At 39.4% G+C, this 27,967-nt stretch overlaps 4 protein-coding genes across 5 annotated transcripts; all 4 read left to right on the forward strand.

The window, feature by feature from the left end:
* The first annotated feature begins 1,395 nt into the window (after positions 1–1,395).
* Positions 1,396–8,627, forward strand: LOC121523794 (zinc finger protein 2-like). The gene is made up of 2 exons (XM_041808843.1): positions 1,396–1,921; positions 5,091–8,627. The coding sequence occupies exons 1-2, from the start codon at positions 1,729–1,731 to the stop codon at positions 6,452–6,454; spliced, it is 1,557 nt and encodes a 518-aa protein (XP_041664777.1). The 5' UTR covers positions 1,396–1,728; the 3' UTR covers positions 6,455–8,627.
* Positions 8,628–9,622: 995 nt separating this feature from the next.
* On the forward strand, positions 9,623–17,842 carry LOC121523840 (zinc finger protein 32-like). The gene is made up of 2 exons (XM_041808896.1): positions 9,623–10,089; positions 15,408–17,842. Exons 1-2 carry the CDS (start codon positions 9,897–9,899, stop codon positions 16,505–16,507), a joined length of 1,293 nt encoding a protein of 430 aa, XP_041664830.1. The 5' UTR covers positions 9,623–9,896; the 3' UTR covers positions 16,508–17,842.
* A 1,080-nt stretch (positions 17,843–18,922) lies between these two features.
* LOC121523861 (gastrula zinc finger protein XlCGF8.2DB-like) lies at positions 18,923–20,493 on the forward strand. The gene has a single exon (XM_041808919.1). The coding sequence runs from the start codon at positions 19,318–19,320 to the stop codon at positions 20,434–20,436; it is 1,119 nt and encodes a 372-aa protein (XP_041664853.1). The 5' UTR covers positions 18,923–19,317; the 3' UTR covers positions 20,437–20,493.
* A 1,610-nt stretch (positions 20,494–22,103) lies between these two features.
* On the forward strand, positions 22,104–27,161 carry LOC121523824 (oocyte zinc finger protein XlCOF6.1-like). Of its 2 annotated transcripts, XM_041808879.1 has the most exons (3): positions 22,104–22,526; positions 24,567–24,695; positions 25,363–27,161. In XM_041808879.1, the coding sequence occupies exon 3, from the start codon at positions 25,377–25,379 to the stop codon at positions 26,559–26,561; it is 1,185 nt and encodes a 394-aa protein (XP_041664813.1). In that variant the 5' UTR covers positions 22,104–22,526; positions 24,567–24,695; positions 25,363–25,376; the 3' UTR covers positions 26,562–27,161. The 2 variants fall into 2 exon arrangements, with proteins under 2 accessions (XP_041664813.1, XP_041664812.1); XM_041808878.1 differs by lacking the exon at positions 24,567–24,695.
* Positions 27,162–27,967: the final 806 nt, after the last annotated feature.

Genomic DNA, 27,967 nt, shown 5'->3' on the forward strand with positions numbered 1-27,967 from the left:
GTGTCGCAAGAAAAAAGAAGGCGACAAGTACCCTCTAGGGCAGACCTATTCAATTAGCAGCCCGGGGGCCACTTCAAATTTGGCCCAGTTGAATTTGTAATTGAACAGCCCTGCTCTAGGGTGCACTTATGAAAGACAAACAAGGGCCTTGTAGTGTTTCTCTATACAAACACAATGATAAAGTGCCCTCTAGGGTGTCTGTGTAGTAGACAAAGATGACAAAAAGCACTCAAGGGTGTCACATAGAGGATAAAGGTAAAGTAGTGTCCTCATGGGTGTACCTGTGAAAGAAAAAGATGATTAAGTGCCCTCTATTGTGCACCTATGAATGGTATACATGATAAAAAACAATTGTGAGGTTTCCCTATACAAGAAAAAGTTGGTAAAGTGCGCCCAAGTGTGGCCTGTCTAAGACAAACAGGATAAAAGTGCTAGGAACCACTGTTACAGGGTATGAGTGCAAAAAATCAAACATGATAAAGTTTCGCATGGAGGACAAACTTGATAAAGTGTCCAATAAAAGATAAATGTGATTTAATGCCTTCTAGGGTGTTGCTATAAAAGACAAATGAAATAAAGAGCCATTTAAGGTTGTCACGTAGAGGGCAAAGTTGATAAAGTGTCCTCTGATAAACATGATAAAGTGACTTCTAGGGGGTCCCTACACATGCATGATGATTTGCACTCACGGTGTCACATGTAGGACCCTGTGATAACAAAAACAGCTCACCAGGATGAACAACGAAAAACGAAGCTCCCAAATCTGCCGGGTGAAATCAACTCTGTGCAAATGTTGCAGCACATTACATGAGCAGTTGTGACCAAAGAAGACCCTCAATCTCCACACCAACACCATGAAATGGACTAAATGTGTATGTTTACTTTTAAAATTGAATTCTTTATTCTAAACTGTCAAGTTATATGACAATCCCAGTTGATTCCACACTAATAAAGCAATTTAAATTGGACTGGGAATGGTAGATAGACAGACCCCCACTGTAACACCCCCCCCCCCAAAAAAAAAACTCACCAAATCACTGTTTTGATGTTATAATAACTAATTGCTATAATAACTAATTTTAGGTTTGTTTCTTTAATTTAAAAAAAGTACAATTTGAAGAGTCCCGACCACAGAGTCAGGAAGCAGAGCAGGAGGTGACAATGTTCAAGAAAGGCAAATATCACTAAATAAACTTCATTTATTGCTTTCAAACGGGAAACTGTGAAAAACATTTAAAGGATCTGTGATTCTGATGATAGGGCTCTAACTCTTTCTTTGTGTACTTGTATTCACCTGAGAGCTCCCTGGCTCTGTTCTCTTGTTCTCTATGCACTGATGACTGTCTGTGATTTTTTCAGTTCAGTGGAGGAGAAAAGGCTCGGACATCCCAGTCTCTACTCCAACATGGATGGTGGCGGTGTTGCACCTGAGCGCTGGTTTCCATCCGCCATGAAAGAAGAACCGGAAACAGTTGTTCCTCAGGGTGGTACGGGCTATGCCCTCCAGCTTCGATGATATACATTCAAAGTCAACTAAATAGCCTCTTTCTTTGGATAAAGTTGCACTGAACGGAATATTTTAACGGCATCTTCTCTGTGCTGTCCCCTTTGTTTTATTTTGGTCAACATTTGAAGGGAAGCCGAGCATACTACGAAGCTAACACAGTTAGCTTTAGCCCCATCGAGTTAAACAGACTGGAAGGAACGTTCCCGACAGATTTATTAAACATGTCCAAAGTCCAAATACTGAGATCTGTAGTGAACCAGAGACTGAATGCTGCCGTCGAAGAGGTTTTTGAGCTGTTCGAAAGAACGATAGCAGAGTACGAGGAGCAGCTGAGAGCATCTAAAGAGGAAAACCATCGACAACAAAAACTACTGGACGCCGTTTTAAACCCTGAGATCCAGCTAGAGAGAACAGGTTAGTACCCTGTATTTCTATTTAGCATCATTTTAATCTTAAAAGAAACTAAAACAATCTCGCTCTTGTTTAAATGCTGGAAGTGGCCCAATATGAACTGTGATGGGGTAAACCGTTACAGCAGACCAACCTCATCACCAAGACTTCTCACTGTATGTATCACTCCGCCTCAGCTGTTCTGCATACAGTTAATTAACATTACAGCAGACCAACCTCATCACCAAGACTTCTCACTGTATGTATCACTCCGCCTCAGCTGTTCTGCATACAGTTAATTAACATTACAGCAGACTAGTAATGGTCTGTAAATCAGTTTGAAATCTCTGAATCACTGGTTAATTAGTACTTCTTAACATAATACTGAATGTATGTAATTGGGTAGGGATGCACGATATTGGATACCCAACTTGTTGATATTTTCAAATGTATTTTAGGTAATATTCAGGCGCATTTAAAAAGAATTAGAATATCGTTCAAAAGTTTGTTTTCCAGTGATTTACTTCAGAAGGTTAATTTTCCATCAATTCCAGATTAATCTCATACAAGTTTAAAAATGTTAAGACTTTTTGTTGCTTTAGGTCAGTGTATTTTATGGCAGATCCATTTCCTGGTTGAAACCAGACTGAAAAAAATGGAGAATCTGTCGTTACTTTGTTTTTGACCAAAAATGGGGAAAAAAACAGAAAAACGAGCCATTATTCCATTTTTTTTGGATTTTGACCAGAAATGGGAAAATGGAAAAAGTGTCGAGATTTGGTTAAGAAGTGGCAGAAACAGACAGAAAAAAGTGGTGGAAGGGTTTTAAACTGACAAAAAAATTGTTTTAAGCTGCAAAAATGGGTTTAATTAGGCAAAATTGGTGTAAAGTGGCAACAGTGTAATTCAAACATTTTCTAGGCATTTGGAGACACCCTCTGAGTGTCTCGTGACTCCCAAGGGGGTCCCGACCCCAACGTTGAGAACCCCTGGTTTAGAGAGCTGGGAGTGCAGGGACAGAATTTGTGAAGGACAGTAAAGGAGATGTCAGATGAAACAGTTTAAGCCAGTCATTGGATTTGGGCAAGAAGGAATTATTCTAAAAAACATAGAGGTTGGTAATAATCCCCTGGACTGTTTGTTTCTTTTCTTATAATCTGCTCTTTTCTCTCTCTCCTCAGGAAGCAGGGGGAGGTAGAGCCTCAGTCAGGGCACCTAATCCTGAGCTCTGCCTCCCCCACCCTTTTGCTAAACTCTCCCACTCTCTTCCAGTCTCATTGTTTCATGTAAAATGTTTGTACTGGCCTTGTCACTACATGGAGCTTTCATGTAGGACGGCAGCTGAATGTGGCATTGCTATTTGGGCTTTCGTCCTACATGAACTGAACAAATCACTAACGAAGGAGGGTTCCCACTTGACAACCCTTGTGAAGTGTTGGCAAGGCCGCCTATAAAGGGGGTAAAGAAGGGGAGAGCTTTCTGGGGCCTAGCCATATGGGGGCCCATGGAGGTCAGAAAATCCTTGTCCACCATTAAGTTAATCTGTGATAACCATATTGTGTATCTAACCTGAATAATAACCACTCAAGGCCATAAAATATTGTATTTTTTATGCTGTAGTACAGTATAGCCTTTTTAAAATGTAACCTCTTTTTCTTTAAACAGAATATTTTTTTATTGGAAATGTTGACAATGTGGATGGGAACACGGACTAAACTATTTGGAAAGTAATGTCATATATACAGTCATGGACAAAAGAATTTGCACCCCTGAAATTTTTCCAGAAAATACACCATTTCTCCAAAAAATTGTTGTAATTACAAATGTTTTTGGTATACACATGCTTATTTCCTTTATGTGCATTGGAACAACACAAAAAAGCAGGAGAAAAAAAATCCAAAATTGACATAATTTTACACAAAACTCAACAAATGGGCGGGAAAAAGTTGTTGGCACCCTCAACTTGATATTTGGTTGCACACCCTTGGAAAAAATAACTGAAACCAATCTCTTCCTATAACCATCAACAAGCTTCTTACACCTCTCCGCTGGAATTTTGGACCACTCTTCTTTTGCAAACTGCTCCAGGTCTCTTAGATTTGAAGGGTGCTTCTTGCAACAGCAGTTTTGAGATCTCTCCATAGGTGTTCAATGGGATTTAGATCCAGATTCATTACTGGCCACTTCAGAACTCTCCAGCGCTTTGTCTCCAACCATTTCTTGGTGCTTTTTGAGGTATGTTTGGGATCATTGTCCTGCTGGAACACCCATGACCTCTGACGCAGACCCAGCTTTCTGACACTAGGCCCTACATTGCGGCCCAAAATCTTTTGATAGTCTCCAGGTTTCATGATTCCTTGCACACAGTCAAGGCACCCAGTGCCAGAGGCAGCAAAACAACCCCAAAACATCAAAAATCATCCATTTTTCTCTTCCGTCCACATCCAGGGAGATTAGCCACAGTTCCATGGGTTATAAACTTCTTGATTATATTAGACACAGTAGACAAAGGAATTTCTAGATCTCTGATGGTCTTGTAACCTTGAGATTGATCATATTTCTCCACAATTTTGCTTCTTAAGTTCTCAGACAACTCTGGGCTCTTCTGTCTCTTCTCCATGCTTGGTATGACACACACAGGCACACATTACAAAGGTTGAGTCAACTTTTAGACATTCTAACTGGCTTAAGGTGTGATTTCTAGATTGCCAACACCTGTTACTGCCACAGGTGAGTTTAAATGAGCATCACATGCTTGAAATAAAATGATTTACCCACGGTTTTAAAAGGCTGACAGTCATTTTGTCCGGCCCATTTTTTGAGTTTTGTAAAACATCATGTCAATTTTGGCTTTTTTCTTCTGCTTTTTTTGTGTTGTTTCAACGTACATAAAGGAAATAAACATGTATACCAAAAACATTTGTAGTTGCAACAATTTCTGAGAGAAATGGTGTATTTTCTGGAAAAATTCCAGGGGTGCCAATATTTTTGTCCATGACTGTAGCTAAGCTATGGTGTGCACAAATGTCAGGATGCCAGAGAATAAAGGCAAAGGAACTGAGATAGCTTCATGGAAAATAAATTAAATAATTGCAGAAATGGGCTAAAAGAGGCATAAATTGTTTAAAAGAGGAAATAGAAAATGTAGAGTTTTCATATTGTGTACATTTTTGTTTTTTATTTTTGTCCACAGATGTCGGGCAGCGGGTAGTGAGAAGAGAGGAGGTTCTTCCTAAGCAGCAGCTGATGGTGAGAAGAGAAGAGGTTCACCCTGATCTGCAGCTGTTGGTGAGAAAAGAGGAGGTGCTCCCTGATCAGCAGCTGATGGTGAGAAGAGAGGAGGTTCTCCCTGAGCAGCAGCTGATGGTTAGGAGAGAAGAGGTTCTCCCTAAACATCAGCTGATGATGAGAAGAGAAGAGGTTCTTCCTGAACAGCAGGAGAGGAGCTCCAGTCTGAACCAGGTTATAGAGCCTCCACACATTAAAGAGGAACAAGATGACCTGTGGAGAGGTCAAGAAAGAGAGCAGCTTCAAGGAGCAGAAGAGGATGACATCAACGTATTTGAATTCAATCCTGTCATTGTGAAGATTGAGGATGAAGATGGAGAGGAACCTCAGTCCTCACAACTTGAAGGAAACCCAGAGAACAGAGACACAGAGCGTTTGAAAACAGGAGCAGATAGAGACGACTATAGGGGACCAGAGCCAGATGGAGACTTTAATCCTGACGTTTATTTAGAGCCAGTTACTCCTGAAGAGACTTCAGACCTTTCTGGATCTGACACAGATGACAGTGGTGGTTGGGAGGAAAGTGATGAACCTCAGGAAGGTCTAAACCCTCTGCCTAATGCAAACATAGGCAGTGATGAGAAAAATAACACTGGAAATACATCAGTTAGCTCCTCTGAGTGTTCTACGAGCTTTGGACAAAAGAAACAACTGAAGAGGCACCATGTAGAGAAACCATTCAGCTGCTCAATTTGTGGTAAAAAGTACCCAAAAGAGAGAAACTTAAAAGGTCACATGTTGCGTCATTCAACAGAAAAACCATTCAGCTGCTCAGTTTGCAATAGAAGTTTTATAAAGAAAACAGAGATGGTGACGCACATGAGATCCCACACAGGAGAAAAACCTTTCCAGTGTGATGTTTGTGGTAAAAGATTTACACAGAGCGGATCTCTAAAATCTCACACTATTGTCCACACAGGAGTAAAACCATTCAGTTGTTCTGTTTGTGGTAAAGATTTTTTTCAACGTGGACAGCTGAAGCAACACTTGGCTGTCCACACAGGGGAGAAACATTTCAGTTGCCCATTTTGTAAGAAAAGTTTTTACTCTAGAGCAAAGACCGAGAGGCACATGAGGGTCCACACAGGAGAAAGACCATACAGTTGCTCAGTTTGTGGTAAAAGTTTTTCTCACTCTGGAACTCTGAAACAACATGCTGTTGTTCACACCGAGGAGAAACCCTTCGGTTGCACGGTTTGTAATAAAACCTTCTCTCGGCTGTTTACTTTCAAAAATCACAAGTGTGTTGATAAGAGCAGTCAAACGTGAATGAAACCTTCAGGTGCTCATCAGATGTCACCTTGAGTGCACACATATTAAATCCAACATGACTTTCACCTACAGACAATAACTGAAGATGTTTAGGCTCTAGTTAGCCCAGCAATTTCTCCTCACGTGTTGAACTCTTAATGTTATGTGATCAGACTATTTAAGTTATAAAACGGCAGTAATGGGGACTGGAATTTAGCAGATGAGCAAATTGAAGATAGATTTTATCCATAGTACAGAGCCCTAGACATGAAATGGTCAAAAAAAAATTAAATTGTGGCCACAATATAGCTATAACGTGCACACAAAATACTAATTCATGGCCTAATAATACTAATTCGTGGCCACAAAATACCTGTTTATGGCCACAAAATACTAATTCTTGGCCTCAAAATTCTAATTCTTGGCCTCAAAATACCAATTTGTGGCCAAGACATATAATTCATGGCTTCAAAATAATAATTCATGACCGCGAATTAAGTATAACGTGTACACGAAATACTAATGAATAATATGATTCTTGGACAGGTGGGTAAGCAAATGGAGCGCACCTTCTCTCTACCTTCAGGGTTAGTATGATTGGATTTTATTTTAGGCTGGGGATGAATGCCTTAAATAAAATTAAGTCATACTATCCCTGTCCATCATGTAGCTTTGGCCCTTCTACTGCCTCAACCTTAGACCTTAGGCCTTGTTTACATGACAACGTTTTGCTTTGTTTTCTGTTTTCGTTTCCCAAAAGTTTCACGTTTACACGGCAAGGTTTTGAAAACAATCTCCATCTACACGAGAATGCAGGAAACAGAAAAACGCCTTAGTAAGGTGATTTACTACACAATAAAACTGTCTCTCCAGCAAGAACAGTGTTTTTCATGTGTTTTTGATAATATGTAACATTTTTATCATACACGTGTGCATGAGAGTAATTCATCACTAAATCCTCATCATCATCACCATCGTAGTGCAGCAGCGAAGTTTTACGGCACATATAAACACAAAAATGCATTGCAAGACCAGTCTTATTATAACGAAATCCTGTTAAGACTGTTTCATTTTCCAGGGACAAACTTTTCTCCTAAAGCCTTTGATTTCTCGTGGATTTTCTCCGAAAGTGCAGTGCTTCCTGCTTTTAGCGCAGCAAAAGAATGATAGCCTTTTCAGAACAATATTTCGACTTCCCCTTTTTCAATTTTATCTGTTTCTTGGAAGTGATTATCTTTTTTAAACACGGAAGCTCTAATCCTGTCTCCTCCATCAGCTATACATTGATATTGATATTGATAAGACAAGGTCCGCTAGATTTGCTTACTTAGCTGTCCAGGAATGATATTAATATTATTAATTAGTATTTCTTGCATACGTTATACTTATTTGTGTCCAGAAATTAGTATTTCACAGCCATGTTATACTTGTGTCGTCGGCACGAATTGGAATTTTGTGGCCATGAATTAGTATTTCATTAGTACGTTACAGCTATATTGTGGCCACAATTGAAATTTTTTTGACCATATCATGTCTGGGGCTCCTTACCATGAAAATAAAGAGTTTTTTTTTTTTTTTTTAAACTAAACTTGTTTACCTGTGAAGTTCTTATCCACCGTGTGTAAATCCAGAGACATCATAGCTTATTTGCTAAATGTGTTTCTGCCGCAAAAAAGTCACACTAAACCTCTTATGGTCAGAAAAACCTTCCAACCTCGTGCAAGCATGGGACTTTTTTTCTCAGATTTTCAGTGTTTATTGTCAGTCTTTTTATGTACAAAATGACAAAGGTTCATAAAAGCTAGTAGATGGAAACCCTGTTAGAATCAGTCAACATTGAATCACTGTACTGTATAACCTGTGTCTGTTCATGTCTTTTTTTAAGACTCTGCTTTAGTGAAGTAATAAGCATTAGTTCTACCCCAGCTACTTCTAATAACCTACTACTACTTACATAACTAAACTAACAGCTACCGTATGCAAAAAAAAGCAAATGTTTGTTTATGAACAGCTGCTTAAGACATTGTTAGTTTAACATGAATAAGTTTATACATATTTTAGCTACTTTAAATCATTTATCTAAACCATGAGAGACGTGGCGTGGTGATAAATGAGTTGTGCTCATCTCTGACTGAAGGGTGTGTTTAAGATTTTCACTCGGATGCTGCATGTTTGTTGATGAATCATTAGTTCTTTGGTACAACAATTAAACTATTTGAAAACTGTGTTTGTTTGTTTTTTATTATTCATTAACTACAGGTTAGCATACTGAACAGCAAGCTGTAAAAGAAAGCATATCTCAGATGATGGCCCACAAGTTCTGTTTTCTTAGTAGTAGTCCTCATCAACCAATCCTCAGATAAAGGAATCTTAACCAGGATGACTACCCATTTCATTATAAATGTAGGTTAACTTTTTGTTCTCTGGTACCTCCCTGCATGCAGCAAGAAGGCCCACTAATGGATGTATTTCCTGAGGAGGCTTAAGGAAGCTTGCTTGGGAACCCCAGTCCTAACATAATTTTACAGATGTGTGGTGGAGAGCATTCTTAATGCATCACTGTGTGGTATAGGAACTGCTCTGCTGCAGACAGGAAGGCTCTGCATCAGGTAGTCAAGTCTGCACAGAAGACTCGTGTCTGCCTGTAATGAGTGAAACTTCCTCCAGCAGATACAGGAACAGGGCTGCCAGCAGCATGCAAGAGTCCTCCCACCCTCATCATGGATGGTTTGTTCCCCTTCATTCAGGTAGAACACTGTGGAGCATGGGAGCCAGAACCAAGTGGAGCAATGTTGCCCATTTGGTGGCTATAAATTGATTAATGTTGACAAGGTGCAAAACGTGATGAAGTACCCTCTCAGTGAAGCCATGAAGGTCATTTTTACTAAGATTTTCACTTGTATATAGGTAAACTAATGTTTAAACAGTGAGCACTCCTTGTCTCTTATATCACAGAGGTGTAGTAGGTATAATCAGTATAAAATGGTTTAATCTAGACCAAGATAACTACCTATTTAAATAGAAATGTAGGGTAACTTTTTGTGTACCGGTTCTCCACCTCATGTACTAAGCGCCCTATTTATCATTTTGCCCCCAAACACCCTCAGTACGCCACTGCGCCACTGATGGTGGCGGTGTTGCATCTTTGCGCTGCCATTAAACAAGTAGAAGAAGAAGACCCGGAAACAGTCGTTCATCGGGGTGGTACAAGCAATGTCCTCCAGCTTCGATAATACACAATAACGTCAACTTAACAGCCTCTTTTTAAAATAAAGTGGCTAAAATGTACTGACAACTTAATTTGAAACACTCAGTGCTTTTCTCTGTCTTCTATATAGTTCAACATTCAAAGTGAGGCCGAGTTTAACACGAAGCTAACGCTGTTAGCTTTAGCTCCCGTTGGGGCTAACGAACGAGTTTTAACGGACCGAAATAAACGTTTCCGAGAACGTCGGTGAAGATGTCTAACGTCCAAATACTGAGATCTTTAGTGAACCAGAGACTGAATGCTGCTGTTGAAGAGGTTTTTGAGCTGTTTGAGAGAACGATAGCAGAGTACGAGGAGCAGCTTAGTCGATCTAAGGAGGAAAACCTGCGACAGCAGAAACTCCTGGACTCTGTTTTAAACCCTGACATCCAGCTAGAGAGAGCAGGTTAGTCCACGCTGTTATTCACTGACCATAACTTTGAATGTTAAATAACTGAAAATCGCCCTCTCTCTGCTGTTTGAATGTCGGAAGTGACTGAATATTAAACGTTCTGGGGGAACACGGTTTACCAAGCTAGGGCAGGGGTTCTCAACGTTGGGGTCGGGACCCCATTGGGGGTCGCGAGACACAGTTAGGGGGTCTCCAGATGCCTTAAAAAACTAAGAATATTTTTGAATTACACTGTTGCCGCTTGACACCAAATTACCCAATTTTAACCAATCTGATCTCTTTGTTCCCACCAATTTTGACAATTTTAACCCTTTCTGCCACTGAAACCCATTTTTGTCAAATTTAAACCCTCTCCACCACTTATTTTCCGCCTATTTTTGCCACTTCTAAACAAAACATTGCCACTCTCTGCTTATTGTTGGCTCTGCTGACGCATTATTACCACTGTAAACAACTTTTACCAATTTTTAAGCCACATTTCACAATTTCATATGCCTTTTTTAGCCAGTTTCTGACTTTGTCTGCCTCAGCTAACCCTTTTTTTGCCAGTTTATACCAATTTTCATCCAATTTCACCACACTGCCACCTATTTTTGCCACTAGACTGCCATTTCAGCCACTTTTGAATGCCCCTTTACCACTCTATATGACCATTTTTGCCACTTTAACTCATTTTTGCCATTTTTTGGTAATTTTTTTAATGTAAATTTTGGCATTTCTAACCCATTTCTGCTACTTTAAAAATCCAATTTCACCACCTTTCCCACAATTTTTTGATACTATTAACCAATTTTAGTTATTTTTTAGCATTTTTTAATTCGGTTTTTAACAAAATTTGTTTCTTTGATAAGAGTAGTTATTATTCAGGTTAAATATGAAATACTTCAGTTTAACTTTACAATGGACCAAGATTTTGCTGGTCCCCAGTTTGGCTGGGCCCCAGAAAGCTCTCCCATTTTTCCCCCTAATGGACGGCCTTGTCTGCACATGACTGTTCTTGCTTGTGCACGACTGTGTTCAGGTACAGTGGGGTCCCTGGTCACTGGCACCTTTATTTTGGGGGTCACAGGCTGAAAAGGTTGAGAACCACTGAGCTAGGGGAACATCACCGGGACTTCTCACTACATGTATCACTCCGCTTCAGCAAAGTAACTGTTGTTACCAGAGCTGAATAGCTGCTCATTCTAAGTGCTGGTGCATGGGGTGCACAGGCATTTTCATGACATTCGTGTCAGCGTTGGTTCAAATGGCACAGTTGCTCGTCCTTGGCCTTTCTAGTACATTTTCCTCCAGAATCTCCTCAAACATGATGTGCAAAGTAGACTGTGCTTTGTCTATTTTTCTGTGGGTTATCAAAGACCTCTCCAGTGTGCGACACGTCTGCAGCACCGGTGGTGAGCATGTCAATTAGTTGTTTGTCCAGTTGTGCTTGTGCACAGCATCCAAAACTAACTTTCTCACTTACCAGCCAGGCAGATATTTTACCAGCCAACCAAGTAAAAATTGCTTTTAAGTGTCGTAATTTGCCATCAGTATTATTTAACATGTTATTTGGGTCTTGTATGCAATTATCAATCAATATTCTGATAGTATGCACTAATACTAGCAATAATGTATGCTAAAATATGAATAACTGTTTCAAAAGTTAAGTGTAATATTTGGGTTAATAAATTCTGTAGTATTTTTACTACAGTGCAAAAAGAGTCTTTCAGTAAGGAATTTTACCTGAATCACTGACTTCAGTCTCCTTTGGATAGTTGAGACATAAGTTTTAAGCTCGACCAGACTGCAACAGCCCTATATAAACATGACATTACATTTACATTACATTTTAGTCTAGTCTAGATCTATTTTTGTTGGTCTTAGTCTAGTTTTTGTCATGGAAAAAAAGGCTGCTGACGAACATTCTTAGTCAGAATTTTAGTCAACAAAATTAAGACTGTAATGGACACTGTAGGAGAGAGGAAGAACATCATGAGAGAGACAAAAAGTGAGTAAAAAGATCCTAAATATGTGTAGAACTACAAATGAACTTTCTTCTTTTGATTCTTGTTTATACAGTCACTAGAAAAAGTATGTGAACCCTTTGAGATTTCTTGGATTTCTGCATAAATTGGTCATCAAATGTGTTCTGATCTTCATCTAAGTCACAACAATAGACAAACACAGTCTCCTTAAACTAATACAGTGCAAAAAATGATATGTTTTCATGTTTTTATTGAACAAAACATGTAAACATTCACAGTGCAGGGTGGAAAAAGTATGTGAACCCCTAGGCTAATGACTTCTCCAAGAGCTATTTGGAGCCAGGAGTCAGCCAACCTGGAGTCCAATCAATGTGATGAGATTGGATGTGTTGGTTAAAGCTGCCCTGCCCTATAAAAAACACACACCAGTGTTGAATTTGCTGTTCTCAAGAAGCATTGCCTGATGTGAACCATGCCTGGCACAAAAGAGCTCTCAGAAGACCTACGATCAAAAATTGTTGACTTGCATTAAGCTGGAAAGGGTTACAAAAGTATCTCTAAAAGTCTTGATGTTCATGTGTCCATGGTAAGACAGACTGTCTACAAATGGAGAAGGTTCAGCGCTGTTGCTACTCCCCCTAGGCGTGGTCGTCCTGTAAAGATGACTGCAAGAGCACAGCGCAGAATGCTCAATGAGGTGAAGAAGAATCCTAGAGTGTCAGCTAAAGACTTAAAGAAATCTCTGGCATATGCCAACATTTGTGTTGACAAATCTACAATGAGTAAAACATTAAACAAGAATGGCGTTCATGGGAGGACACGACGGAGGAAGCCACTGCTGTCCAAAACCACATTGCTGCACATTTGAAGTTTACAAAAGAGCACCTGGATGTTCCACAGCACTACTGGCAAAATATTCTGTCCATAGATGAAACCAAAGTTGAGTTGTTTGGAAGGGCCTGAACAGATTGCTGTCATTGACGGAAAAATTAATGCTGAATTTTATCAAGACATTTTGCAGGAAAACTTTAGACCATCTGTCCACCAACTGAAGCTCAACAGAGGATGGGTGATGCAACAGGACAACGACCCAAAGCATAGAAGTAAATCAACAACAGAATGGCTTCAACAGAAGAAAATACGCCTTCTGGAGTGGCCCAGTCAGAGTCCTGACCTCAACCCGATTGAGATGCTGCGGCATCACCTGCGGATTCCCACCAGACATCCCAAGAATATTGCTGAACTGAAACAGTTTTGTAAAGAGGAATGGTCCAAAAATTCCTCCTGACCATTGTGCAGGTCTGATCTGCAACCACAGGAAACGTTTGGTTGAGGTTATTGCTGGCAAAGGAGGGTCAACCAGTCATTAGCCTAGGGGTTCACATACTTTTTCCACCCTGCACTGTGAATGTTTACATGTTTTGTTCAATAAAAACATGAAAACATATCCTTTTTTGTGCAGTATTAGTTTAAGAAGACAGTGTTTGTCTATTGTTGTGACTTAGATGAAGATCACAACACATTTGATGACCAATTTATGCAGAAATCCAAGAAATCTCGAAGGATTCACATATTTTTTCTAGTGACTGTACAATGTCACAATTCTAACTCTCCTCCTTTTTCTGGGATTAGGACCAGTAAAAATGACTCAAGAGATACTCTGGCAGAGTTGCTTTATTTTGATTTTTTGGTTTATTTTTCTATTTATTATTCTGTTTTTCTAAGAAGTTTTCTTACGTTTGGTTTAGTTTTAAACCTTATGGTCCACTTAAAAGCAAACACAAAATCCCAGTGAAACATTTACATTTTCATCCATAAGATTATTAATGTGTTTTTTTGTGTACGGTCTTCATTAACAATCTAAATGGAACAAAGAGACGATAGAGAAAACTATGAAGGCCACTTAACAGCGCGGCTAATCTGCAGTCTGGATCTGGAGGGGTGAACATTTCCTGCTCTGACAGACTACTGAGGAGGACTAGGCCGCCTGTGAGAGCCCTGGGGCAGGGAGGGGCCCACAGCGGCACCTGCTGCGCACTGGAGCAACAGTGATACGTGCTTTCACGTCAGAGTCTCCAAAAGTCTCCAAAAGTCTCCAGTAACACCTGAAAAGGTCACTAGAATTGTCACTAGTCGCTTTTTTTTTTGAAGAATCGCTACAGGGGTCTGAAAACTCTCATATAGCGACAAAGCTGCTAAGTTGGCAACACTGCAGCTGTCCACCTCGGCGTGCTGTGAATGGCATCATGACTGTCGCACCTACGTGACCAAAGATCGTCTCGGCCTGAAAAACACATTACTCTGCTAGGAAACCAGCTGATACCAGCATCGTTCTCCAGTAACAAAAAAAAAAAAAAAAAAATTCCACTGGTAAAAAAATAACTCGCCAGAGTGGCGAGTGGTCTTAAAAATTTACCATCCAGAGACAAAATCTACCTGTAATTGGCCCGTGAGTGGCGAGTGTTAGTTTTGGACCCTGCTTGTGCACTTTCTTTAAAATCTAAATCAATCATCTTTGAAATCTTCATCAAAAGAAAACACTCCAGTATTGGATTTATGCATGTCTAAAACCCCCCCGTTTAAGCCCTGCTCAGAACGAGCTGTTTCTGTGTCTGTAGCTTTAAATGTTAGTGAGCTGTCTGACTCCACCCCTGACCACACCCCTCTCAGGAAATGGATGTGGCTCTCCTGAGGATCAGGACAAGAGGGCAGACCTTTCTTCCAAGTGGAGAGGGCCAACCAAACCTGAGGGCGGCGCTAACTCCCCACATGACATCATGAGGGGCAAATCTGAGACTGGCTTGTTTTAGCACACATTTTCTGAAAGGGGTGGGGAGGCATGTTTTTGTTAGAAAAGCCTGAAAGAGTGATTTTTGCCTAATATGTCCCCTTCAACACCATGGTCAGTGGCTGCCTCTGTGTGTTAAAGACGTTTCGGTGCTCTTATAAACAAATCACATCAGCAGTCAGTGAATCTGATGCGGTGACTTCTCTTGTTGAATTGGAGAGAAATGTGTGATAATGTTAATAACTAACTGCTGTGCAGTTAAAGTTGTGAGGAGAGATAGTTCACAGCATGTGTCATGTACATTTGTTTATGTCAAATCAGCAACTGTCATTGGCGCATGGCAATTCTGTTGATCTGATTGGATTATTGATAAACCTATTGCTATACATTGATGGAACATTACCTCCCTAATTCAAAGTGTGCAGTGTGTGTAGATTTTTATCAAATATATATCTGCTTAGTATATTATGACATTAAAAATGATATCAAAATCAGTGGTGATTTTATTCTTATTCCAAATTTCGAGTTTTCTCAAGTTTCTTTTTTTCCCCCCACAGATGCCAAGCAGCTGAGAGAAGAGGTTCTCCCTGAGCAGCAGGAGAGGAGCCTCGATCTGAACCGGGAGATTACAGAGCCATCACTCATTAAAGAGGAAAGTGAAGACCTATGGAGAGGTCCAGAGAGAGAACAGCTCCAAGGAGCAAAGAAGGCTGATATCAACATGTGCACATTTACTCCTGTCACTGTGAAGAGTGAAGATGAGGAGGACCCTCAGACCTCACAGCCTCATAAAAACCCAAATGAAGCGCTAACAGACACAGAGCTTTTGAAAACAGAAGCTGATGGAGAGGACTGTGGAGGATTAGATGTAGACAGGGATTTTAATCCGGACAGTTACTTACAGCCAGTTACTCATGATGAGACGTCACAGCTTTCTGTATCTGACGCTGATGACACTGCTGATTGGGAGGAAAGTGATGAACCTCAGGAAGGTTTAAACCCTCTGCAAAATGAGGATGTAGCTGTAGGTGATATAACAATCAACACTGGAAACGCATCAGTCAGCTGCTCTGACTATGCTTTGTGCTTTGGACAAAAGAAACAACAGAAGAAGCACCATGTAGAGAAACCATTCAGCTGCTCAATTTGCGGTAAAAGATACCCCGCTCAGAATAATTTAAAACAACACATGCTGCGTCATTCAGAAGAAAAACCATTCAGCTGCTCAGTTTGTAACAGAAGTTTTATCAAGAAAACAGAATTGGTGACGCACATGAGATCCCACACAGGAGAAAAACCTTTCCAGTGCGGAGTTTGTGGTAAAAGATTTGCAGTAAGTGGAACTCTAACAGCTCACTTTGTCATCCACACAGGGGTAAAACCATTCACTTGTTCTGTGTGTGGTAAAGGATTTTCTCAGCGTGGAAGTCTAAAGCAACACTCAGCTCTCCACACAGGGGAGAAACCATTTAGTTGTTCATTTTGTAAGAAAGATTTTTACTCTAGAGCAGAGACTGTGAGGCACATGAGGGTCCACACGGGAGAAAAACCCTTCAGTTGCTCAGTTTGTGGTAAAAGTTTTGCTCAACGTGGAACTCTAAGACAACATGCGGTTGTTCACATCAGAGAAACCCATCAGTTGCAGGATTTATCATGAAAAATTAAACCAGCTGTGTTGTTAAAAAAAATGCAGGTTAAGAGCAACTAAACATGAATGAAACCTTCGAGTGCCCATCAAATGTCACCTTGAGTGCATACAGGTAAAGTTTAGCCTGACTGACTTTTACCTGTACACAACTTGTTTGGAGAGTTTTAGGCTCTTTATTTAACTTGTGTTAAATTATTCATGTATCATAATTAAACTGTTTAAGTTATCAAAGACAGAGATGGGACTAGATGTTGGGATTCTGATTTGAGCTACACTTAATTCTCTTGGGCTTGCACCTTAAAGTTTCCAGAATTAACTTGGACTTCAGCTTTGGGACTCATGCCAAAATTGTCACAGTGGTTTGCTGCTTTGATTCTAGTATTAGGAGTTGACAGATCCTGTAGTAGGTGGTACTGTTCACAGAAAATTCTGAAACACTACAGAAGATTGGTGAATGTTGTGTTGCACTATTATTGAGAGCCTAGATCGAGGAAGTATGTGAATAATTAAAACCACCCACTTCAAATCAGTGTTCACACATTGTTCATTATCCTCCAGATAGTCTAAATTCAACAGTTGTATGTTGTACTAGTCTGTCCTTATTTTACAGTACGCTCTCCAGCCTTAGTTGGTTTGTAATCTTAAAAGTTAAGACAAACAGAGGAGCTCACTGATTATGCCACAACACCGCCCACTTATGACTGTGGAAAATAGTAAACAGAATGAAGGAGGATTTTATCTACAGAAATGAATTTTTAACAAGTTTTCTAAACCTGTTTGTTCTGGAAAGAGTTCTTTTTAAAGCAATTAAGTGTGTAAATACAGATATTTCAGTTTATTTGTTAAATGTGCTTCTGCTGAAAACATCACTCACTGTTTGTCTGGACAATTCTTCCACCTCCTTTAAGCATGATGCTTTTTGTGATATTTAAAGGTTTTTTAAGCAGATTTGCAGTGTTTTTAGTCAGTTTTTGTTATCGGTTGAATATTAATTCACTGTACTGGTGTAACTGTTTCTGTTCACATCTGCTTTGAGAGTCTATTTTAGTAAAGTACTAAACATTACGACTACCACAGCTACTGTGGCTTAAAACAACAGCTAAACTTAACAGTGACCAAAATGCAAAACAAAATCCAGTAAATGTTTGGTGCCAAAAAGGTGAAACAGCACCTAAAGACAAGTTGAGATTAGCATACATTAATGTATACCTATTTTAGCCATTTATTTTATTATTTATTTCAACCATGAAAGACATGGATTTGTGATAGGTGAGTCAAGCCTATCTCAGATGCTACATGTTTGTTGCTCTAGTTTATTTCTGTGTTTATTTTTAAAAATGGCGTTCTCTGTGATAAGTTCATTGATTAAATGAAATTTTGTTTCAGTAAACCTTTAATTTACTATAAAGACATGTTTCTGTCATTTGTCCTCTGTTTGGTTTTGTTCATTTATTATTCATCAACTACAGATGATCAGACTGGACAGCAAGCTTTGATTAAAAGAAATTCAAAATGATACTATCTCAAGAGTGAAAGACTGAAAGTTTTTATTTCATATATATATATTGGGGGTTGGCATCCCATAATCCCTAAAAATACTCATAAATTAATCAGAGGATGCAGAAAGCCTGGTTTTACCTTTCAATTTTTATCATTTCTCTTCATGCTCACTTAAGATAAGTATTAAAAAGTGAAAAAAAACTAATCTTTTTACTCATTATCATTATTGAACACCAGCATAATATAACTGAAAACTCGTTATTCATCTTGAATTGATAAAATAGAAATTAAAAATCTAGACATTTAGTATGATAGACAATGTTGACAAAATCAAGATATGATGGGCAAAACAAGACATATTTCAGAGGAAAAAAAAAGTATTTAAAAACATTGACAATGTATTATTTGTCATTGTTTCATTCCATTGTATCATTACTATTTGTCTGTTTGTGGTTAGTTTGACCATACTTCATTTGTATGTGCTAATTTATGTCTCGAAAGAAAGAAAGAAATTTTTGAGATGCACTTTTTTTACTGTTAAAAAAAGGTCAAAATTCTGAGATTAAAGTCTGAATTCTGAGTTTAACTTTAAGCTCAGAATTCTGACTTTTTTCTTAAGTTAAAAAAAAGCGTCTCAAATTATTTTTTTTCAGTGTCCCTAATCCTCTTCCGTAGGGGGCGGTATTGTGCCTTAGCGCTGATTTTTTTTTTTTTAATCCGGCTCGAAGAAGAAGAAGAAATAGAAGAAGAACCGGAAGTACTTTTCGACGCTAACATGCTGTCTTCTCTCGCTTCTTCGATTACAGCCAGAGTGAGCTGTAAAACTCAGTTTGGTTGGATAAAGAATATATTTGGACAGAGAAGTGAAACTTGTCCAAACTCCTCTGGCAGAGACAAAAACTCTGCAGCAAAGGGGGGCGATAATGCTCTACCGTTATGGATGTCAACCACCGTAAAACAAGAAGAAGAAGAAGAAGAGGAAGTAGACGTGCTTCCTCTGGATGACATCCCCTCCCGCTTTGGTAATGTTTATTAAACGTGAGCTAAAGAGCCTTCGATTAACTCGCCAGACTGAGCTGAAGACTTAACAATGATCCACGCCATGCTGTGGCCTTTGTTTTAAATAGTTCAGCATTTGCCGAGCATAATAGGAAGCTAACAACGTTAGCTCTGAAGCTAACGGACGATTTTAACGGACTGAGTCTAAGGTCCAGGTGGACTACAGAAACAGCCCTGAAGTACATGCTGAATATCATTGATAGACGTGCACTGAATGCTGGTTTAGTCTTTGGTTCTTTACGCGCTTGTCACTTGTCAAGATGACCGAGCCTACGCAAATTAAAGAAGAACAGGAGGAACTGGACTGTAATCAGGCAAAAGTGCAGCTTCAAGGAGCAGAAGAGGCTGATGTCAGGGCGTTTACATTCAATCCTGTCACTGTGAAGTGTGAAGATGATGATGAAGAGGAATGTCAGACCTCGCAGCTTCATGAAAACCAAAATGAAGAGTTAAGAGACACAGAGCATTTGAAAAGAGAAGCTGATATAGAGGACAGTGGAGGCTCAGAAGCAGGCAGAAACTTGAATCTGGGCAGTCGTTTACTGTCAGCTCCTCCAGATGGACAGACGTCACACATTTCTGGATCTGAGACTGATGACAGTGCTGATTGGGAGGACAGTGATGAACCGCGGGAAGGTTTCAATCCTCTGCAAAACAACGAAGTAGCAGAAAATGGTATGAAATATGACACTGGAAACACATCCGCTTGCTCCTCTGAATGTGATCCAACCTTTGGACTGAAGACACAACTGCAGGGACACAAAGGAATCCACACAGGAGAGAAACCACTAATTTGCTCAGTTTGTGGTAAAAGATACTCTAGTAAGGGAAATCTAAAAAAACACATGCTACGTCACTCAGCAGAGAAGCCTTTCAGCTGCTCAGTTTGTAGTAGAACTTTTGTCAGCAGAGCAGAGATAGTGATGCACATGAGATCCCACACTGGAGAAAAACCTTTCCAGTGCACAGTTTGTGGTAAAAGATTTAGTCACAAGGGATCTATAAAAACCCACTCTACCGTCCACACGGGAGTTAAACCTTTCAGTTGTTCTGTTTGTGGTAAAAAATATTCACATCATGGCCAACTGAGGCAACACTCAGCTGTCCATACAGGGGAGAAACCTTTCAGCTGCCATGTTTGTAAACAAGATTGTAACTCAAAAGCAGAAATTGTGAGGCACATGAGGATCCATACAGGAGAGAAACCATTTAGCTGCTCAGTTTGTGGTAAAGGATTTGCACTTGTTGGCAATTTAAGGCAACATGCTGTTATTCACACAGAGGAGAAACCATTCAGCTGCAGTGTTTGTCATAAAAATTTCTCTTGGCATTGGTCTCTCAAAAAACACAAATGTGTTGTCAAGAGCAGCCAAACATAAATGAAACCTCCAGATATCAGATGTCACCTTTAGTTTGCACAGGTGAAGTCCAACCATGATGAACTTCTACCTGATAACAGTTTGAGTATTTGGGCCCTGCTTTCTTCAGTCAGTCTGCTTCTGTGTGTTCAGCACTTGCTTTTTTGTGATCAAACTATTCAAGTTTTCTATGGCAGGGATCTGAAAAGCTTTTCAAAAAATACTCTTCCAGAAATAACTGTCTGCAACACAGTTGGCCATGCCATCCACAAATACAAGTTTAAGCTTTACCATGCAAAGAAGAAGCCATTTGTGAACGGGATCCAGAAATGCTGCAGCCTTCACTGGGTCAAAGCTCTTTAAAAATAGACTGAGGCAAAATGGAAAACTGTTCTGTGGTCAGTCTCCTCATTTTTCAGATGTTTACAGATTTAGAAAAGAAGAGGGGATGCTGCACGATGGTAAACATGGCCCTGTTTCTTCCTACTTTTTTGAGCTGTGTTGCTGCCATCAAATTTAAAATGAGCTAATATTTTTCATGAAATGGTGAAATGTCTCAGTTTCAACATCTTATATGTTGTTTAGGTTCTGTTGTAATAAAATATGTGTTTATGAGGTTTGCGATTTGTTGCAGTCTGTTTTGATTTACACTTTACACGGCGGCCCAACTTTTTTGGAACTGGGGTTGTCGTGGTGATGTGGGTTCCAGCTCACAGAGGGATAAAAGGAGTGAAATAACTGATCCTTCAACAAAACAGGTACTGAAACAGGAGGAAATGGTGGAATTTTTTGTCAATAAAAGTGAAGCTATGATAAAAGAGTGGCAACACAGTTGGGATATTACGGAAGAGGATTATGGCCATTTTCAAAGGAGAAAATAATTTTAGGCAAATCGAGACTGAAGTCAAAATGATGAGGATTAAGTGGAAATTCGAGAATAAAGTTGAAATTTCAAGAACAAAGGTGAAATCTGAGAACAAAGTCGAAATTTCGAGAATAAAGTTGAAACATAATTTCAAGATATAAGTTAAAGGATGAGGAAAATGTCTAAATTTCGACTTTAATCTGGAAATTTCAACTAGTCTTAAAAGTTTGACTTTATTCTCAAAATTTCGACTTTGATCTCGAAATTGTGTTTCAACTTTATTCTCGAAATTTCTCCTTTGTTCTCAAAATTTCAACTTTATTCTTATCATTTTGAATTTAATCTTGAAATTGTGTTTCAACTTTATTCTTGAAATTTCTCCTTTGTTCTCAAAATTTCTACTTTATTCTCGTCATTTCAACTTTAATCTTCAAATTGAGTTTCAACTTTATTCTCGAAACATCAACTCTGTTCTCGAAATTTCAACTTTATTCTCATCCTTTCGACTTTATTCTTGAAATTATGTTTTAGATTTATTCTCGAAATTTTCACTTTATATTTGTTATTTCAACTGAAATCTCAACTTGCCCCAAATTCTTTTCTCCTTCAAAAATGACCCTAATCCTCTTCCGTAGGATATATTACACAAGGACAGTGTTATTCAAAACAAGAAGTGTGCAGTGTGGTCGGGATGAAATACAAAGGAGGAATGATAGGTGGCGGTATTGCATCTAAACGGTGGTCTCCATCCACCATGAAACAAGTAGAAGAAGAACCGGATAAGTCGATAACATGCTAGCGCCATTCGCTTCTTTTACTACAACGCAAGTGAACCTGAAAAGCTTGTGAAGTCTGGATTCCGCTGTTCAAAGTGAAATTATGGTTTCCTTTAGATGTCCACAGTTCTTTTAACTTTTATTTAAAGTGTGTAACGTTTGAAGTGAAGCCTCGCGAAATACGAACAACAGCTAACGCCGTTAGCTTTAGCTTATGTTTGAAATATCAGTGGAGTTTGAATGGACAGAAGGAAATTTCGCACTGATTTATTAAAAAATGTCTAACATCCAAATGCTGAGATCTGTAGTGAACCAGAGACTGACTGCTGCTGTTGAAGAGGTTTTTGAGCTGTTACAGAGAGCGATATCAGAGTATGAGGATCAACTTAGCCGAGCTAAAGAGGAAAACCATCGACAACAGAAACTCCTGGACGCTGTTTACAACCCTGAAGTCCAGCTACACAGAGCAGGTTAGTCCGCTTTATTATGCTTTAACACTCATTTTGAACCTCTACAAAACAAAAACGTCCCCTCTCTGCTCACGAAATGTTTTGCGCAGTTAATTATCATTACCGCAGACAGTTCATTCATTATCAATCAGTCTTTGCCTGACATATACACACTCATTTTATCATGAGGAACACAAAGGCTCTTGTGGACTAGAAATGGGCTTTTTTCGTGTGGCAGTCTGCTGTGTGTAATAGGGCAGAACAATTTGCAAAAATAATGTAATTGTAATTTTTTACTGTGATTTAATATGCGATTTTTCTTGGGCAAATATTACGTATTTTTCGACAAATTCATGCAATAAATAATTCCAAAAACATGACCATGCACATTGAAAACAAATTATTTCAGACGCATTAATGCATAGTAGCATGAATCTGGATGTGAGGGTGCAACAAGCTTTAAGCTATAAAGGAGGAGGCTGGGGTGGAGGAGGTGAAGCTTTAAGCTATAAAGGAGGAGGCTGGGGTGGAGGAGGTGAAGCTTTAGTCTATAAATGAGAAGCTGGGGTGGAGGAGGTGAAGCTTTAGTCTATAAATGAGAAGCTGGGGTGGAGGAGGTGAAGCTTTAAGCTATAAAGGAGGAGGCTGGGGTGGAGGAGGTGAAGCTTTAAGCTATAAATGAGAAGCTGGGGTGGAGGAGGTGAAGCTTTAAGCTATAAAGGAGGAGGCTGGGGTGGAGGAAGTGAAGCTGGCTACCAGCTGATCACAGCTGAGGTTTGACTTTAATGGAGTAACGCTAGGCTTCATCAGTTTTATTTAGAATGAGCTTAATATTTTTGCTCATATTGCAAATATGATGTCATTTGCTTTGTTTAAGGACACATCATTTTATGCTACTCATTTTGATAAAGAAAAACATACATAAAACATTATAAAAAGAAAAAAAAACAAAAAAAATTACACTAGAATGTTTGCATAATGTGGATGAAATATCTATCTTAGCTGCTGCAAAAAAATGATGTATTACACTGGTATTTTGGCACATTTCAAGTTAAAGGAATATTCCAACCAATGTGATTTGTATATTGCAGCAGACCAATTGCGATTAAATCTAATTAAAGATTAATTGCCTAGCCCTAGTGTGTTATTAAATCATTTAATAAGACACACAATATTTGACTGTACTGTAAGAGTCAGTATGTTTTTTCTTATTCAACCAGGAATATTCCCATTGGGATAGAAAAACCATTTTATTAGAATCTTCAGTTTATCTGTTTGGAGTGGTTGTGACAGGGAGGAAGGGTTATCAAGTAGGTTACACTTCAGCTGTATCCTTTTAGTCAAACCGAGGCTTTACGTGTGCTCTCTTGAGTTGTATGTGCCTCCAAAATCATCTGTTTTAAGTTTTATTTTCCCGCAATTAAGAGAAATTAAGTTTGCCGAAATACAACCATCATTATGTGTATTAGTGAACAGCAAAAAGTCATGCTATGTCAGATCTGTTTTAGGAAGACACAAAATCAACAGTGATGTGCGACGTAGGATTTTTTTGTCGATATGCAGATATTTACAAACTCATTTTGGCCAATACCGTTATATTTGCACCTTTTTTTAGTTGTAAAAACAGCGTGTGTCTTCTGTATAAACAGAGGCTGAATCAAGCAGAGCTCAGAGAGGAGCAGGGAGGTAGGCTGTCTTGTAGCTGATAAACATTTATGGCTGCATTAAAAATGTTCCAGGCTCATGTTGGGCCTCCCCAAGTGTGTGGCGCCCCAGACAACCACCCTTACCTGGTGATGCACTTGTTTCATATCAACTTCAACTTTATTGTCCCCTGAGGGAAATTGCTTAAAACATAAAACATAGGAATCACAATCACACAAATTTAGAAATAACCCTGAAATGGATACATACACAAATACCCTGAAGGACAACTGAAGGCAGAACCATCATTACATTGTTGAGAAAATAGAATGCATCATAACTGTTCATTTTTAAAATTTAAGTGTAGTTGTGTAATGGCTTGTGTTACGAATGAATTTTTCATCCTTTTGGATCTAGCCTTTGGCAATCTAAATCTCCTGCCAGAGGGTAGGAGCTCAAAGTCAGCATGGAGAGGATGATCAGGACACTGTCTGATATCCTGAGCCTTAGAGTTTACCCTCCTGCAAAAGGTTGTAGACAGAACAGGTAATGCACACTAATGTACACTAATAATTTTACTGGCAACTTTAACAATGTGTTCTAACCTCTTTTTATCTCCTAACGAGAGACTGCCAAACCAGGAGATGATGGCAGAGGTCAGGACAGATTCAACCATAGAGTGGTAAAACATTGACATTAATTTGCTGCACACCCCAAACCAGTTTAGCATCCGGAGGAAGTACAATCGCTGCTTTGCTTTTTTGTAAACAGTGTTTTCATTAAAAGACAGCTTTCTGTCAACGACCACACCAAGGTACCTAAAGGTGGTAATGTGCTCCACAGTCTCCCCCTTAATTACAGTTAAAAGTGGTGGGTTTGAGTTCCTTCTAACATCTATGTTCATGTCCTTAGTATGGTTGCTATTAAGGCAGATATATGATTTTTACTGCTGACTTGTACGACAGATATGTGGGCTGAAAATATCAGCAGAATTTTAACCTCTGATGATGCCGATGCAATGGCAATAATATTGTGCATCCCTGGAAATCAACTTTTTAAAGTGTTTGTTTTTTGAATGGAGATCAGGTCCATCATCTGATGTGTTTCAGGTCGTAGAAAATCTAAGCGCTGGTTGGCTTTTGTCACACAGCCTCAAGCGGGTTTGTGTTTTCATAAGATTATTTATATTTGTTTGTTTCTTTACTGTCCACAGACATCCAACAGCTGATGGTGAGTAAAGAGGAGATTCTCCCTGTGCAGATAGGGAGTAGCTTCAGCCTGAACTGTATGATTTCTGAGCCTTTACACCTGAAAGAGGAACTGGAGGAAGTGGAACTGTGCAGTAAACAGGCTAGAGAGCCGCTTCATGGAGCAGAAGAGGCTGATCTTATCAACAATTTCACACTAACTTTTGTCACTGTGAAAAGTGAAACAGGCGATGAGGAAAAACATCATTTCTTGCAGCTTCAGGAAGACCAATGTGAAGTGAACAGAGACACAGAGCATTTGGAATCAGAAGCTGATGGAGAGGACTGTGGAGGATCAGGCGCAGATAGAGGCTTGAATCTGGACAGTCATTTACAACTAGTTACGGCTGACAAGACTTCATGCAGTTCTGGATGTAAAACTGGTGACAGTGCTGATTGTTTGATGAGTGATGAACCTCAGGAAGATTTGAACCCTCTTCTAAACAAAGAAGTGGCTGAAAGTGGTATGAAATATGACACTGGTAACTCATCTGTTAGCACCCCTGAATGTGGACCAACCTTCGGACTGAAGACACAACTGCAGGGACACAAAGGAATCCACACAGGAGAGAAACTGTTCCAGTGCAAAGTTTGTGGTAAAAGATACTCTAGAAAGGGAAATCTAAAACAACACATGCTACGTCACTCAGCAGAGAAGCCTTTCAGCTGCTCAGTTTGTAGTAGAACTTTTGTCAGCAGAGCAGAGATAGTGAGGCACATGAGATCCCACACTGGAGAAAAACCTTTCGAGTGTGGGGTTTGTGGTAAAAGTTTTAGTCACAAGGGATCTATGAAAATTCACTCTGCTATCCACACAGGAGTAAAACCATTCAGTTGTTCTGTTTGTGGTAAAAGATATTCTAGTCTTGGACAACTGAGGCAACACTCAGCTGTCCATACAGGGGAGAAACCATTCAGCTGCCATGTTTGTAAACAAAACTGTTACTCAAAATCAGCTTTTGTGAGGCACATGAGGATCCATACGGGAGAGAAACCATTTAGCTGCTCAGTTTGTGGTAAAGGATTTACTCTCGTTGGCAATTTAAGGCAACATGCTGTTGTTCACACAGGGGAGAAACCATTCAGTTGCAGTGTTTGTCATAAAAAATTCTCTTGGCATTGGTCTCTCAAAAAACACAAGTGTGTTAAGACTAGTCAAACATGAATGAAACCATTAGATACTCATCAAATGTCCCTTTTTGTCTGCACAGGTGAAGTCCAACCATGATGAAATGATCTGACTTCTACCTGTCAATAGTTTATTTTGAGTATTTGGATCCTGTTTTGTTCAGTCTATCTGCTTCTGTATGTTCAACGCTTGCTTTTTGTGATCAAACTATTCAAGTTTTCTATGGCAGGGATCTGAAAAGCTTTTCAAAAAATACTTTGACCTTCTATTAACCATAATGTCATTAAAATCAGAATCTCTGAGCACAGGACAAGGCTTAAGGCCAATATTGGACACTTGTGATGTTCGGGCCCTCAGGGGCCACTACATAAAAATCTGGTATGATAGACTCTTCCAGAAATAACTGTCTGCAACACAGTTGGCCATGCCATCCACAAATACAAGTTTAAGCTTTACCATGCAAAGAAGAAGCCATTTGTGAACGGGATCCAGAAATGCTGCAGCCTTCACTGGGTCAAAGCTCTTTAAAAATAGACTGAGGCAAAATGGAAAACTGTTCTGTGGTCAGTCTCCTCATTTTTCAGATGTTTACAGATTTAGAAAAGAAGAGGGGATGCTGCACGATGGTAAACATGGCCCTGTTTCTTCCTACTTTTTTGAGCTGTGTTGCTGCCATCAAATTTAAAATGAGCTAATATTTTTCATGAAATGGTGAAATGTCTCAGTTTCAACATCTTATATGTTGTTTAGGTTCTGTTGTAATAAAATATGTGTTTATGAGGTTTGCGATTTGTTGCAGTCTGTTTTGATTTACACTTTACACAGCGGCACAACTTTTTTGGAACTGGGGTTGTCGTGGTGATGTGGGTTCCAGCTCACAGAGGGATAAAAGGAGTGAAATAACTGATTCTTCAACAAATCAGGTACTGAAACAGGAGGAAATGGTGGAATTTTTTGTCAATAAAAGTGAAGCTATGATAAAAGAGTGGCAACACAGTTGGGATATTACGGAAGAGGATTATGGCCATTTTCAAAGGAGAAAATAATTTTAGGCAAATCGAGATTGAAGTCAAAATGATGTAACTTGACACGCCAGACGGATTTGTTTCACACATCTATCTGGGAAAGCTTCAACAGGAAACGTTTGAGAAAAGGCAGAGAATTTGAAAAAAACCCGGAGTGTGATTGGATGAACGTTCTGTCTGTCACATTTCCACGGGCCAAACAGAGCAACAAAACACGTGACGTAGCAGCTATCGAGTGGTGCTTGGGCTGCTACCAAGGATTAACGTGAAATATTGCGACTGTAGACATGTTAGTACTCGACTTTTGTTGTTTTTGAAAAGAAAACAACTCACTGCTGTTCTTTGTTTTTCTTTTCATGAAGACATGTCATCAAGTTCTGATAAAACTGGTGCTTTAGCAGCATCCACGCTAATCTC

This window comes from Cheilinus undulatus, linkage group 16 (genome assembly GCF_018320785.1).
Source record: "Cheilinus undulatus linkage group 16, ASM1832078v1, whole genome shotgun sequence".
In the NCBI taxonomy this organism is placed as follows: Eukaryota; Metazoa; Chordata; class Actinopteri; order Labriformes; family Labridae; genus Cheilinus; species Cheilinus undulatus.